Source organism: Suncus etruscus, chromosome 19 (genome assembly GCF_024139225.1).
Source record: "Suncus etruscus isolate mSunEtr1 chromosome 19, mSunEtr1.pri.cur, whole genome shotgun sequence".
Taxonomy (NCBI): domain Eukaryota; kingdom Metazoa; phylum Chordata; class Mammalia; order Eulipotyphla; family Soricidae; genus Suncus; species Suncus etruscus.
The window spans coordinates 40,525,490-40,541,660 of NC_064866.1; the positions used below are offsets into that span (position 1 = coordinate 40,525,490).

A 16,171-nucleotide genomic window follows, 5' to 3' on the forward strand; every position below is an offset into this window, starting at 1 on the left:
ATTTCATGTAGCTCACCACAAGGTGTGATGAGTGCAGTTAGAGAAATAACTACATTGAGAACTATCCTAACAATGTGAATGAATGAGGGAAGTAGAAAGCCTGTCTGGAGTACAGGCAGGGGTGTGGTGGGGAGGAGGGAGATTTGAGACATTCGGAATGGGAATGTTGCACTGGTGAAGTCCTTTACATGACTGAAACCTACCTATCATATTTGTAATCAAGGTGTTTAAATAAAGATACTAATAAAATGTAAATAAATAGAATAAAAAACTGTGGCTGGAATAATAGCACAGCAGCAGGGCCTTTGCCTCGCATGCAGTTGCTCCAGAACAGAGGATAGTTTGAGTCCTGCATCCAGTATGGTGTCTGCCATGCCTGCAAGGAGCAATTTCTGAGTGCAGAGCCAGGAGTAACCCATAAGCACGGCCAGGTTTACACCCCCCTCAAAAAAAAAAAAAAAGAATAAAAGAAAATATTGTGGTAGAAAAATAGGCTACTCAACTCCTACAACTCATTTTTCTGTCTTAAAAATTTCATAGGATTTTTTGGCAGCAACCTTCCAGATTATCAGAGGTCAGAAATCATGATGTTCATTATGGGGAAAGTTCCTGTTTCTGGAACAGCAACCCTTACTTTGGATATCAGCCAACTTGGGTATGTATATATAACTTTCAATTTTTCAAATTATAAGTTTGAATCTAATTTTGGATTAAATTTTACCTCTCTGTGGAGTCCAGACATTAGAAAATACTGTTTTAAAGTACTGTATATAGTTTGTATTTTATTTTAAGGAATTATATATGTTACTGATGAATAGAGTAAATTTTATAACTTAGAGTAAATTTCCAAATTATCATGACTTCAGATCATGTTTGTTTAAACTGGAGGCATTGCTTTTAGACATACACACAAACATTTTCTTAGTTTTAAAACCTACATTTATTTATTTTTATTGATATAGTTTATTGCTTTCCAGTATTATTAATGATGGTTTTTCATGCATGTAATTCCAACTCTACACCATTGTTATTGTTCAGTCTACCTTCCCTAAACAACTCCATCAGTCCTTCCTTTCAAGTCCCACCTCCTCTACTTTTGTGGATCTATTCTCCTGTTGCACAAATATATTTTGCTTAACACTTCATGTCTATAAATTATTTTATTTATTTATTTATTTATTTATTTATTTATTTATTTATTTATTTTGCTTTTTGGGTCACACCTGGCTGCGCTCAGGGGTTACTCCTGGCTCTATGCTCAGAAATCGCTCCTGGCAGGCTCGGGGGACCATATGGGTTGCAGGAATTCGAACCATACTTGCAAGGCAAAAGCCCTACCTCCATGCTATCTCTGTTCCCTAAATTTTTAAATTTATGTTGTAACAGGAATGTTTCAGAAATTAAAGTGTTTTTAAAGATTATATATTTTGACACTTTTTTTATTGATTTGATAACATGTTGTAGCTTTATTTTGTATTTTTTGTTTGCTAATTGAACAAAGGAATAGTTTTATTGGAGTTAAATATATTTGATACAAATTTTTGTCTTTTATGTATTTTGAATCATTTATTTTTACTTATATATATTAGATGCCAGTTTATTGAATATGTTCTCCAACTTAAATGTATAATAATGTTTGCTTATTTATTGACGATTTAATTTTTATTTCATTATATGCATATGTATATTTTCTTTGAGAGTCAAATCTTTAACTTTTCAGTTGAATTTAATTTCATGTGACTTATTTATTCAAAATTCACTTGAGAGTTTAGAGTAATGACCTTAGACCTAGGGGAGAGTAAAAGAGCATGTATGGAGCCTGGAGTTATTCCCATGACAGTATATTTCAAAGGTGGAGAAATCCTGTAGCTCTTAGACCAAGGGAATTCCCTTTCTAATCTGTCCAATATTTACTGTGCCTATGCAACAACAACAACAACAAAAATCAATTTTTTTTGTTGTTGTTTGTTGCTTTTTTACTTTATTTTGTTTATTTCAGGACTATGGTTATTATTTGGTTTTTGTCTTTATTGTTGTGATGCTTTTCATTTTCTATTTGATTTTTTATTAAGTTATGTTTTTTTTTTCATTTTTTGCTTGTTTGATTTTTGCCCCTTTTTTTTTTTCCTTCAAACTAAATCAGATAACTTGAATCATCTTGTTCAGCCTCATAAGTTGAGGGGGAAATAATGGATGGTACCAAAACCAAACAGGCTTATGAACATTAATTGGAAATAAAAAATGATCCAACCTAAACATCAAATCCAATACCAATGACCACAGAATCCATACCCAATCTACAACAAGCTAGACACAGAGGGGACCAGTTATACTAGCAGTCCGGGGGGGGAGGGGGGGGTAGGCAGATATGGGATGCATGCTGGGAACAGGGTTGGAGAGAGGACAACATTGGTGGTGGGAATGCCCCTGATTCAATGTCACTATGTACCTAAAATATTACTGTGAAAGATTTATAATCCACTTTGGTCAAAATAAAAATTATTTTAAAAAAAGTAAAACCTATTTAGCTCATATTAAAAGGTTTTTAAATTAATGAACAATTATTTGAGTAAATGCAATAATAGTCCTTAATTAATTGAATACTTAATTTTTTTTTTTTTTTTTGTATTTTAGGGATTTAGGGACCAGGCGGATACAAATAATGTTGCTGAGATCATTACTTATGGTAAGTTTATGTAAGAAAAATTTATTAAAAGTGAAGAATTTATTAAAAGGAATAAAATAACTGATTTATATTCTCAGCTGCTTTTATATAAATACTATTTGTGATTAATTTTGTAGTAAAATATATTTTATAGATTAATGCTTGTAGGCTCAGAGATGACGTAGATAAGATTCACTTGAGCAAAGGAAAGTAATTTGAACTTCAAACCCAATGTGGCTTCTAGATTTCTTTCATATGCTTTCAAATATTGGTTGGTTTGGGGAAATATTCAGCTACATATAAGTAAAAAGGAATAAGAACTAAAATAGATCATTTGAGAAATTATTAATTAATAATCTTTGAAGTATTTTTAAAGAAAGTGCATAACATAGTTGACCGTAACATTTGTTATCAGATAAGTGAAGGCTGTTATTGAAAAAGATAGAAAGAAAACAAAAAAGAAAACGGAAGAAAGTTTAAAGAATTAAGAAAAAGTACAGTAGCAAACACACAATTGTGAAAATTATTGTATCTCTAGTGACATCATTAGTACAATGACAGAATTTTAGTAAGCTCTTATTGTTAGTTGTCAGTTCTGTTAAATTGCTTTGATCCTATAAAGATAAGAGCATCAAACAACTGAAGTTGTCCAGAAATTCAAAGCAGTATTACTGATACTGTAGCTTTTAGGGCATGTATACAGAGCTGCCAGGCCTCCTATAAGAAGGAAGATACATGGGTAGGGTGCCCACACTTAGTCCAAAAAATCCTGGTAATATCAGCCCAAAGGGCATACCTGAAGTTTGGTGAGATTTGTGTCCCCAAAGAGAATCATAGAGGAGTGATGAGGCAGGGCCATCTGGAAAACCATGAATCTTGAAGACAAAGGGAGCAGGCATGACTTCGGCAGCGGGCAGCTTCTCTCAGGATGGCCAGTTTTGTCCTGTGTGGCATGGTGGATCATGATTCTGGAGCTGACCCGGTTCAAACTTGGGAACTGCATTTATGGCCATGGTTTCCTGGAAGAAGGAAGAAATGAGAGGAGGGTGCCCTCGCTCTAAGAAACCCTGGTGTTTCTTGAAAACCCTGTGTTACCTGAACTTTGGTCAGATTGGTATCCTAAGGAAAGCCATAGAGAGGCGACGAGGCAGGCCATTGAGAGAATGATGATTCTGGTCATGGAGGCACAAACACAGTCACCATGTCTAACCAGGCCAGCTCCATAGACTCACTCTTCCTGAATGGGATGTAAACCAAACCGTGAAAGATCATGGATACACTGGCCCTCACAGCAATAAGTGGCCATCTCAGAGGAGTGGGCAATCCAACTCGCCTCCCAGTCAAAGCTACACCTACTGCCTCTACCTAGATTGAACTATTATTAATATAATTTCAAGAACAGAACAGGAGCCGTTTGTGTCCTTTACAAGTCAGTGCCTCTAAATTTATTGTGGATCTTTATTGTACATTTTTACATATTGTACATTTGATCTCACTTCTTAAAAAGAAATAATTCAGAATGTAATTGCAGAAATATCATATGTGGCCTTATTTTTTTATGAAGATGCTGCTCTATAAAGATTTAAATACTGGCTTATCTAGACTTAGTCCTTTCAATGTGCTTTTTTATTTGTATCCTAACTAGTTCCCTTCTTTGATCATTTAAATACAATTGTTTACGTTTCTTAAAAAAGTTTTTAACACTTTGGGGCCAGAGCTATAGCACAGCAGGAGGGCATTTTTCTTGAACAGGGCCAATCCAGGACCGACCTTTATTCGATCCTAGGCATCCCATATGGTCCTCCAAGCCAGAAGCGATTTCTGAGTATATAGCCAGGAGTAACCCCTGAGCACCACCAGGTGTGCCCCAAAAACCAAAAAAAAAAAAAAAAAAAAAAAGCTTTTAACACTTTATTGCTCACATTTAGAACCTTGTTCTGAAGTTCCTTTTGTATGTTATGAGATATTTTCCATTTTTGAGATAATCCCATCAATTATTAGTCATAAGAATAAAGTCACTTATAAAATCATCTCTATTCTTTAAGTAGTCATGTACTAATATAATATGTTATACATCTGCTTAAAAACTTGAATTGACCTCCTTATATTTTATTTGTATAAATGTTTTTCTTAAATTCCTTGAGTAAGCCGTCTTGTCTCTCACCCTCAATGTACCATATAGTCAATTAAATGAATATTTCTGCAGTATGGTTGAAAAGTATAAAATATATCCATAAGGGGGCTGAGCAGTGGCACAAGCAGTAGGGCATTTGCTTTGGAGGCACTGACCTAGGAAGGATTGCGGTTCGATCCCTGGGGTTCCATATGGTCCCCTAAGCCAAGAGCAATTTCTGAGTGCATAGCCAGAAGTGACCCCTGAGTGTCACTGGGTGTGAATCAAGAACCAAAACACACACACACACACACACACACACACACACATTTAAGTATACATTCTTAAAACTTGGGATGATAGCAATGCAATCATAATTGAGTAGCAAAGTACAAAAGTACAGCTTCCCAAAATTAAAATGTATTCCTGTTAATGTAAATTACTGCCTTGTGTTCATTTGGTAATAACTAAATATCCCATATATTTTGGACATCTCTGATTTCTCTTGTAAAATTGTATCTTATATAAAATCATATTTCTCTTATAAAATGGGAATATACCAGTGTCTACTTTACAAGGTCATGCTGGAAATAATACACTTGCAGTATTTAGGTATATTTCTAACAGATGTGTTAAACATCTGTTATTAGTTTTGTTCTCTTTATAAATGATTTTTATATATTTAATAAGACCCTCATCACCTTGCAATCTTTGTTTTCAAACTTCAGCCTTCTGTTCATACATGCTGTTATCTTAAGTTTATGGTTCTTTTAAAACATTTTCATAATTTTCCAAAGAATTCCTAATAATGGTATTTTGTTGTTGTGTTCTATTTGTTTCTCTTTCTTTCTTACCAGGTGACCTCTGGATACAAAGCAAAAACAATTGTTACTGCATTGCCTACATCTTTTCTGGATCCTTTGCTATCATCATCACTTATGGAAGACTATGAACTAAGACAGTTAGTATTGGAAGTGATGCATAATCTCATGGATCGCCATGACAATAGAGCAAAGCTTCGAGGGATCAGGTACTGTGTCATTTTAAGAGATAGGCAGAGTAGTATTTATAACATATTTTAAGTGTCGTTTTTTAAGTAGCATTTTCAAGTTTTGTTAACCCAGTGATTTATTTAAATAAAAGAATTATTTACAAATTTAAAAAGAGCATCGTATGAAAGTCCTGTAAATTTAATGGAGGGTACCAAGACCAAACAGTTGTATGATCACTTAGTAGTAATAAAAATGATCGGACTTAAACACCAAATCCAAAGCAAATGACAACAGAATCAATACCCAATCTACAACAGGCTAGACACAGAGGGGACCACTTATACTAGTAGTCGCGGGGGCATTGGCTGGGATAAGGATAAGGGTATGGGATGGGTATGGGTAAGAGTATGGGATGCATGCTGGGAATGGGGGTGAAGGGAAGACAACTTTAGTGGTGGAAATTCCCCTGATTTAATGTCAATATGTACCTAAAATATTACTGTGAAAGATTTGCAATCCACTTTGGTCAAAATAAAAATTATTATTATAATAAAAAAAGTCCTGTAAATGTACTTTTTGATATCTATTAGCAATAACTAGTTAAATGAATTTTCTTTGAATTTTTGTTTAAAGTTAGGAATGAAGTTAGAAGTCGAGGTAACTTTATACCTTTTCCTTTTAAGCTCTTTATAGGGTTATTTAAAATACTCATAGAATTGAGTTTTAAATTGCTACTAAGTATGACTTATTTTAAAGAAGCAAAAGTTTAGTTAAATGTTTAAACAAATTGTTAATTCTTTCTAGAATAATACCTGATGTAGCTGACCTAAAGATAAAAAGAGAGAAAATTTGTAGACAAGATTCAAGTTTCATGAAAAAGGTAAGATTATTTTCTAAATAACATATGGCCTGAATTCTATCCACTTGAATTATTATATAATTTTATGTTTAGCTGTGATCTTACAAATAAGAATCACAGGGGCCAGAGTGATAGCACAGCAGTATGGCGTTTACCATGCATGCAGCAGACCCAGGCCAGACCCAGGTTCTAACCCTAATATCCGATATGGTCCCCTGAGCACTGCTAGGTGTGGCCCCAAACTCACCCACCCATGCAAAAACAATAGAGCCACAGGGGCCTGAGCAACAGTTACAAGTGGTATGTTCAATTTACATGTGGTCAACCCAGGTTCAATCTCTGGCACCCCATATAGTCTCTTGAACCTGCAGGAGTAATCGCTGAGCTCAGCCAGGGTTAACTCCTGAGCACCACTGGGTGTGGCCCAAAAACAGTACAAAATTTTGGAGGTACAATTCCTTTTTTTTTTAATACTATCTTTAAGCACCTTGATTACAGACATGCTTGTAAGTTGGGTTTCAGTCATATAAAGAACAGCTGCCTCACCCATGCAACATTCTCATCATCAGTGTCCTCCATTTCCCCCCCTCCTGCCTAGATTTGAGGCAGGCCTTCTAATCATCTCACTTATTAATGTTCTTATAATAGTTGTTCGTGTAGTTACTTCTCTAACTGCACTCACCACTCTTTGTGGAGATTCATATCATGAGCCAGTCCTTCCAGCCCGCATTTCTATTGTCTCTGGCCATTATTACAATAGTGTCTTTAATTCTTATTTCACTCAACATAATAGATTCCTTGTACGTCCATGTACAGGAAAATTTCATGACGTCATCTCTCCCGATGGCTGCATAATATTCCATTGTGTACATGTACCACAGTTTCTTTAGCCATTCGTCTGTTGAAGGGCATCTTGGCTGTTTCCAGAGCCTGGCTTTTGTAAATAGCGCTGGAGGTACAATTCTCAAGACTATTCAGTTTCTCCCACCTGGCTACAATATTCTAAGTGACTTCTCCTCTAACCTATGGACTTAAGTACTGAAGTGCTTAAGTCTTTTCAACTGCTTTGATATTCTGAATTTTTTCATTTAAGTAAAATTTCTTGCCTATAATTTCTTCCTTATGTTCTTTACTCCAAATACATATGCTGATTTCACGTTTAATGGCTTTTTTTTATTGCTCCATTTTTATCTTTTCTAAAGTTTTGAAAATATGTGTTTACTGTAAATAAATCAAGAGTCCTTACCTTATCTGAGGTATTGCTATGTGCCCTACTGGGATATACAGATGATGAGGTAGGCTGTCAGGATCTTGTCCTTATAAGTCTCATTTAACTAAACCAGTTTCCCAAAGTGAGTAATATTGCCCCTCCCTCACTCGGGGATTATTGGAATGGTTCAGGGGTCGGGAGTACCTGCAATTTGGGGAACAGGAGTTGATTTTTATTTGTTTGATTGAAGAAAGATTTCCAGAGGGATATTGAGCAATTTTTCTTTCCATTTTCAGAACGGACAGCAACTTTATCGCCATATATATCTGGGATGTAAAGAGGAAGACAATGTTCAGAAAAACTATGAGTTACTCTATACTTCTCTTGCTCTTATAACTATTGAACTGGCCAATGAAGAAGTGGTTATTGATCTCATTCGACTGGCCATAGCTTTACAGGTGTGCTTTGATAACTTTTATTTAAGAAGAAAATTTGGGGGCCAAAGAGATAGCATGGAGGTAGGGAGTTAGCCTTGCATGCAGAAGGACCGGTGGTTCGAATCCCAGCATTGCATATGGTCCCCCTAGCCTGCCAGGAGTGATTTCTGAGAGCAGAGCCAGGAGGAACCCCTGAGCGCTGCCGGGTGTGACTCAAAAAATAAATAAATAAATAAAACCCGAAACTAATAGAAGAAGAAAATTTGTAGGATGTGAGGGTGGTTTGTAGCACCAATGGGTAGGGCACTTGTCTTGCATGAGGCCCATCCAGGTTTGATGCCCACATCCCATATGGTTCCCTGAGCACCACCAGGGATAATTCCTGAATGCAGAGCCAGGAGTAACTTCGGAGTGTCACTGGGTGTGACCTGAAAAATAATCGAAAAGGTTGTTTTCTATTTTTTTTTATAAATTAAGCACTTATCAAAATTGTAACCTTTATCAAAGAATGTGAATCTTTAAAGGGAGATTATCTAGTACTAAATCTGAAATACTCAAGACAGTGATTAGATTGATTTATTCTTTAAACAGATGTTTAATGAGTATTGACTTCAAGAAAACATGGTACTGTGCCATGAATAATAATTTCATATATCATAGATAAATCACTTAATAGGCATTTAAGTGTTAATACACCTTAAGCCAGTGCTTCTCAATTATTTTATGTCATGCTCCCCTAGAAGAAGAAATCATTTTTCGCGCCCCTGTGCAAATGTAAATAGTATATTTATAAAAAACTTTAACCTGCAAAACAAAATATATAAAATAATTTGAGCTGACTTTTTAATCAGAGGTGATGTCTGGATTAATGGCTACCATGAGCACATTTTGCAGTGCATAGCTTTTCGAAGCTGGGTTAGAAGCAGGACACAGCAACTCTGAGCTCCAGAGACTACAGAGACATAAACACAGGGCTTAGCTTGTTATGACAGTGTTTGCTGAGGTCAAATGCACCCCCTTTATGGAGCCTCGCCCTCCACTGGAGGGCACGCCTCACTATTTGGGAACCACTGCCTTAAGCCAATATATACAGTGTGCGCATGCATATGTGTGTCCTTGCATCCCTATATCCCGAAGAAAGTCTTTATAATGGAGAAGTTATAAGGCTGAGATGTGTACAAAGCATTTCTGTTCTTATAAGGTGATGTTTTTGTTGGCTTTCCAAGCAATCTACATGTTTTCATATAATCAGTTAGAAAATGCTAAATGCAACATAATGCCAAATCTTGATTTATCAGCTATTTGTTTTTTCCCTTGAAGGACAGTGCAATTATCAATGAGGATAATTTGTCAATGTTCCATCGATGTGGAATAATGGCACTGGTTGCTGCATACCTCAACTTTGTCAGTCAGATGATAGCAGTCCCTGCATTTTGCCAGCACATTAGCAAGGTAATGTGTTTAGAAAATTCTTTCAACTTGGCTTTTATACTAAAATAGCTACTTGGATCGCATTAATAATTTCCGTTTTGAAAATTACATCTTAACATATTAAGATGATGCTGTAAAATATACTGTGACTAACTTGAAATTAAAACTAGTACTTGTTTTCTTTGATCTCTGCTGTTATTAAATGTTTTAATGTGGTTGAGTAGAATATATGGTTTACTTCTAAAATATGTCATGTGATTTTGAATAGTTTCTTTTTAAGTCATTATGAATATTAGCATCTAAATGTTATAAGTTCTGTTACTTTATTGTTGCTATTTTTTTTTCAAACAATTTACTTGAAGGGCCAGAGCAATAGTATAGCAGATAAGATATTTGCCTTGCACACAGCTAACTCGGCATCCTAAGTGCAGTCAGGAGTAAACCCAGTGAAAGCTGAAATTGTCTGGAAACAAATGGACAAAAACCATAAAACAATTTACCTGAGTCAGCTCTTTTTGGGGGGAGGAATTTTTCTAAGCTGTGCTCAGAGATCCTGGGGACCACTTTTGATGGTTCTCTGCTAACTGGGACAACTATTTTATCGTTGTAGGGCTAGAAAATGTAATGCTATTGGGGTTTTGAGATACCAGGGCTACCAGTCATGCGTGGGGACCTCTTAGATCACACTGGACATTGTTGAGGGACCTTCAGGGCTACCATTGATATTGGCAGAGGGATCCCATGTAGTGTTTGCCATTGAACTTGAGCAGGGCATGTGCAAGACATGGACCCTAACCCCTCTACTTTCTCTCTCACACCTTGAGGTAGATCTTAAATGTTGGATAATTATTGTGCTTCTGAAAGATTAGTCTTACATTCATTAGCCTTTTTCAAAGTACATTCATCAGTTAGCTACTTACATGATTGAATATACATCTAAATATACATGAAAAGTCCACTGTCATTTTGATCTTTGATACCAATCATGGGGAGTCATGTTATTATGAAACTAGACACACATCTCTGTCACCTTGCTAAAATGTAGGTTTTCAGTATAGTTTTAATTCAAACTCATTTACTTATTAAGCAAGTGTAAGAGTGACTATTTGACACCTGCTGTTGAAGGCATGAATATTACCAGTGTGAAATGCTTCCTTTATGTTGCTCATAGAGGAGTGGGGAGACTGGCCTTTGAGAATTTGGGTACCTTAGGCACAGGCTGTAGGAGTTAGCATTGAAGGGTATGGAAGGTAGTTTTCAGAGCACATTTGAACAGTACAGATTTCAGTCCCTTTAAAAAGATTTATAATGACCATTTTTTACTATATGTTATTTTACATCGGGATGTTTTTACCTGCTGAATTTTAAAAATAATAAATGTAAAAACAAATGAACCTAAACATGGCAGAAGTTCTCAAATGAAAGGTCATTATAAATATTCAACATTTGTTAATAAATGATCAATATTTGTTTCTGTTCTTATATTTTCAAAAATGTCATTGCCAAATCTAAGCAATCAGGCTATTGATTTTTGTTTTGTTTTGGGTATTTTTTAGGTTATTGAAATTCGAACAATGGAAGCCCCTTATTTTCTCCCAGAGCATATATTCAGAGATAAGTGCATGTACGTTCATTCTTTACATTTTTAAGGAAGGGAAATAAGAAACCGCATTACAAAACAATATTAGGAAATGTTCTGGTATTTTATAAAATATAATTTTATGTTTCTGTCATCTTTCTTTGCCCTCACTTTCTTTCATATTGTATATAAAGACCTCTACACAGATAGAATCAATCATTCGTGAAAAAGGCATCTTTTTTAAAATATGGAGATGAGATTGCTTAAGATTGCATGTGATCATATACAAATGACACTCCTTTAAAAGAATATAATATCCTATTTTACACTTTAAACTAAAGATAATATTGCTCAAATAGTCATAGTAGCAAAAATGTACCGAAAGGAAAGAGAGCATTGTTATATTCTTTCTGTTGAAACAAAAAATTTTATATACATATGGACAATATTAAAACTTTCGTACTTTAAAAACAGTTTAATATTAAGAGTGTCAACAAGAAAATATCAAACAATTGAAAGAAAAGTAAAATCTCTTGAGGTTTGGCAATTATTTTCTACATCATTGAGCTGGCTTATATATCTTTCATTAACAGTAAACTAGTCCTATTTTTCTTTTCTTCTCTTAATAGATTTTCAATTAGCATGAAAACTGAAACTTAATTCACTTATTGTATAACTCATTTAATATATGAATACCAACATATATATTGTATGAATGCAATAATGTAAGGCTAGTTCACCTTACATTGAGATGGAATTAAGGAAACAGCAGGAATGACATATATGGGACCACACACAAGGTTTTTAAAGAGCTTTACTTAATACAGATTGATTTTTCTATCACTAAGTACAGTTTAAGCTTTATTTATAATACATAGGCTTTGATCTCAAACTGTTTGCATATCACTATTTAGCAATATAACCTAGCACTGAATGAACTTGGTTTCCTGGCAGGCTTCCAAAGTCTTTAGAGAAGCATGACAAAAGTTTGTACTTCTTGACCAACAAGATCGCAGAATCTCTAGGTGGAAGCGGCTACAGTGTGGAAAGACTATCAGTACCCTACGTACCACAAGCAACAAGTAAGAGGACGATAAATATTTAGAATTCTTCATCTAGTGATTTTTTTCTCACTAAACCAATTAGAAATGAAAATAGTATACTTAACTATATTGTAAGGAGGGCTGTGTGTGTGTGTGTGTGTGTGTGTGTGTGTGTGTGTGTGTGTGTGTGTGTGTGTGTGTGTGTGTGTGTGAAAGAGAGAGAGAGAATTTTTGTTTTGTTTTTCATATGCTTAAGGCGGGTTTACTTTCTTTTGGCTTAGTTTTTTTGTTGTTTTTGGTTTGTTTGGGATTTTTGGCCACACCTAGGCTGCTCAGGGTTTACTTCTGACTGTGCTAAGAAATCACTCATGGCAGGCTCAGGGATGGGATGCCAGGGATCAAACCCAATTGGCTACATGCAAAGCTAATGCTCTATCTGCTGTGGTATCACTTTGGTCCCTGATTGGGGTATTGGGGTGGGTGTTGTTTTTTGAGCCATATTAGACAATGCTTAGGGATTACTTAGAGCTTTGCACCCAGGAATTCCTTCTGGCAGTGCTTGTGGGGCCATATAGGGTGCTGGGGTTTACCCTGCCAGCTACTGCAAGACAAGTCAAGCCAAGCACCCTGTCCACTGTATTATCTCTTTGACCTTTTAATTTTTAAGAAAATTACTGAAAGTCGTGGTATATCTCTGAAGACTTATATGATTTCTCATAATCAAATTGAATCTTTGATTAATCATCAAATATTATTACACTTAATATATATAGATGCACTTTAAATTGTTGTAATGATATTTTCTCATACTACACTATTAATTATAAAAGTTGGAAATTAGGGGGGCTGGAGAGATAGCGTGGACGTGGGGTGTTTGCCTTGCATGCAGAAGGACAGTGGTTCGAATCCCGGAATCCCATATGGTCCCCCTAGCCTTCCAGGAACGACTTCTGAGCATAGAGCCAGGAGTAACCCCTGAGCGCTGCTGGCTATGACCCAAAAACCCAAAAAAAGAAAAAGTTGGAAATTAGTGAGTTTTTATTACTGCACTTAAAGTAGTAGGCAATTTCGACATTTCAGAGTCTAGCCTATTTGCTTTTGTTTTAATTTATCTTTATTTATATATTCGTTTTGGGCCATGTCTGGTGTTACTCATTCCTGACCCCGACTCAGGGTTCAGAGGTCCACATGGAGTGCCAAGGATTAAAGGCAAGCACTCTACCCACTGTACTTATCACTCTACTCCAAGTGTAGCTTTCTTTCAAATCACTGAAAACTTCCACAGTTTCTTTGTTTTTCTCTGTGTACTAGCTATTTCCTCATGTTTTTCCCATAATCCTTTGAAAACTCTGAAATAATTGTTTGAAGGCAAACACATGATTTTTTTTTATTACTGTTTTGGGTCCACAACACAGCATTACTCAGAGTTTACTCCTGACTTCACTCAGGAATCACTCCTGGCAGGCTCTGGGGACCAGAAGGGATGCCGGGGATCGAACTCAGGTCGGCCACATGCCATGCAAACGTCCTACTGCTGTACTATCACAGTAGCCCTATATTTAATTTTTACTTTAAAAAGTTAGATTACAGAATGATGTTTTTCTTTTTATTCATTATAAATACTAATTGTATAGAACCTCTTGATGGTAGTTTGGTAAATTTCTGAATTACTGAAAGCGTAGTCTTTGTAAATAGCTATCCTTTATATAATGTAGAACTAAAATATATATCCTACAAATTTGGTTATTCATAATAGTCAAGATGTTAATATGAGTTTTCGTTTACATTTTATAACATGAAAGAGTCTGTTATAAATTCCTTGGAAATTAAAAGTGGCTGGAATTTTCAAAAAATTGTAATTCTTTTAAAAATTTTAAATAATTATAATTTGGATTTAGTTCTCTTTCCTTTAGGCAAAAAACATCATAAACCCAAGAACAAGTACAAAGGTAAATCCAGGAGTCAGTTGCCCTCCCTTTTACCCCAGCTGTCTTCTAGGAAAAGAGCTTCATAAAATGTACCTATTAGAAAGTAGAGTCCTGTGGCCTATGTTTTTATGTTCAGTTATTAATTGGCTCTAGCTTACCCTTAGTTGTAGTATAGTTATTTTCCATCCTTTTATTTCCTTTTATCCTATTTCTTTAACTCAAGTTTTAATGAATAGCCTGGTACATTTTTTGAAAGCAGGTGATTTTTTTCTACCCCATTTCTTCCAATTCTTGAAAGAAATATAATATCAATTTTAATGTACCTCCTATTATTAAACTTGAAGAACTTTGAGTATTTTAGTATATATTTACTTATGTAATTATATGTAATTGTTTAAGTATAGATGAGGTCTTTTTTATTTATAAAAACCAGTCTGTAACATATGTACCCAGCCTTATAGTGCAGAGGAGTCGAAAAGTCAAGGACACTTAAAGGGCTCATCAGGAATTAAATATTCTTTTTTCTGTATAAACCGTCAGATATTTGTTTTAAAATTAAGCAGTTTGGGGCTGGAGAATATGATATTACAGCAAGCAGGCAGGTGCCTCTCAGATTCAATCTCCAGCTCCTCGTCTGCTTCTCTGACTACTGCCAGGAATAATCGTTGAGCACACAGCTAGGAGTTAGTCCTGAGTATAGCTTGTTATGACCCCAAACCAAAAGAACTTCTTTAAAACAAAATTTAAGGGGCCGGGCGGTGGCGCTAAAGGTAAGGTGCGCCTGCCTTGCTTGCGCTAGCCTTGGACGGACCGCGGTTCGATCCCCCGGTGTCCCATATGGTCCCCCAAGCCAGGAGCAACTTCTGAGCACATAGCCAGGAGTAACTCCTGAGCGTTACCGGGTGTGGCCCAAAAACCAAAAAAAAAAAACAAAACAAAACAAAATTTAAGTCTAGAAAAGACTAGTCTAGAAAGAATATGTCTAGAAAGAATAGTATGTCTAGAAAAATCTCAGAATATGCATCATAATCACTTTTAGGCACAACTTAGTGCTTAGTATTCCCTAGTAAGGTCAGGAAGTGTGCACTGGTGAAGGGTGGTGTACATTCTATGACTGAAACTCAACCATGAACAATTTTATAACCACAGTGCTTAAAGTAATTCTTAAAAAAAAAAATGATCCCTAACCTTAATCAGGTTAGTAGGGATTCTAGAGATAGAATAATCTTTTGACTAAAGTTGATGAGATTGACAAGAACTTGATATATAGTAAATGGTCAGTAAATACTAATGACATTTTTCCTTAATATCAAATTAGCTTAAGTCTATCTAGGTATGTATTGTGTCTAAGGATGCTCTTCTCTGAGGGAGAGCATTAGTAGTCCTCAGGTTGTTCTAAGCGTGTCAGTTGCTTTAGTGAACTTATGCAGTTAAGTACTTGAATAGTCCTTTCAGCACCAGCTATGTACAAACAAGCAAGAAGGAAAAGGATGAAGATGTTCTTCCTTTTACAAAATTTCTCACAAAACTTAGAAGATGGATTGAGTGGCTTTTTATTTCCTTTTTGCATACCAGAAGATAACACTTTTCCAGTTCAGTTTTAGGACCATGAAAGTTAATTCCATATTTGGTTTGTCTCTAAAGATTGATAGCTACATAATAGTTTTACACCTTTAGGACTATAATCAGAGACTTAGAATTCTCACTTAGTACCTCAGAAACTATTTAGTCTATTATCAATGAAACAAAGTTGACTTCTAGTAGATTGACAAATATAAATTTTCTGGGGCTGGGAAGATAGTATAACGGGTAGGGCAGTTGTACACAACTGATCCACATCCAATCCCTGGCACCCCATATGTTCCCCAGAGCACCTCCAGGAGTGATTCCTCTGCAGAGCCACAGTTGGTTGTG

At 35.6% G+C, this 16,171-nt stretch overlaps 1 protein-coding gene across 2 annotated transcripts in view; it reads left to right on the forward strand.

Moving 5' to 3' along the window:
* The window catches only part of EFR3A (EFR3 homolog A), a 110,264-nt gene that overhangs the window by 79,118 nt on the left and 14,975 nt on the right, over nucleotides 1–16,171 (forward strand). For both annotated transcript variants that reach the window (XM_049765568.1, XM_049765569.1), the window contains exons 11-18: nucleotides 541–655; nucleotides 2,635–2,686; nucleotides 5,636–5,808; nucleotides 6,575–6,650; nucleotides 8,136–8,297; nucleotides 9,597–9,728; nucleotides 11,264–11,331; nucleotides 12,241–12,368. In XM_049765568.1, the coding sequence (XP_049621525.1) occupies nucleotides 541–655; nucleotides 2,635–2,686; nucleotides 5,636–5,808; nucleotides 6,575–6,650; nucleotides 8,136–8,297; nucleotides 9,597–9,728; nucleotides 11,264–11,331; nucleotides 12,241–12,368 (906 nt within the window). The remainder of the gene's footprint in view (nucleotides 1–540; nucleotides 656–2,634; nucleotides 2,687–5,635; nucleotides 5,809–6,574; nucleotides 6,651–8,135; nucleotides 8,298–9,596; nucleotides 9,729–11,263; nucleotides 11,332–12,240; nucleotides 12,369–16,171) is intronic.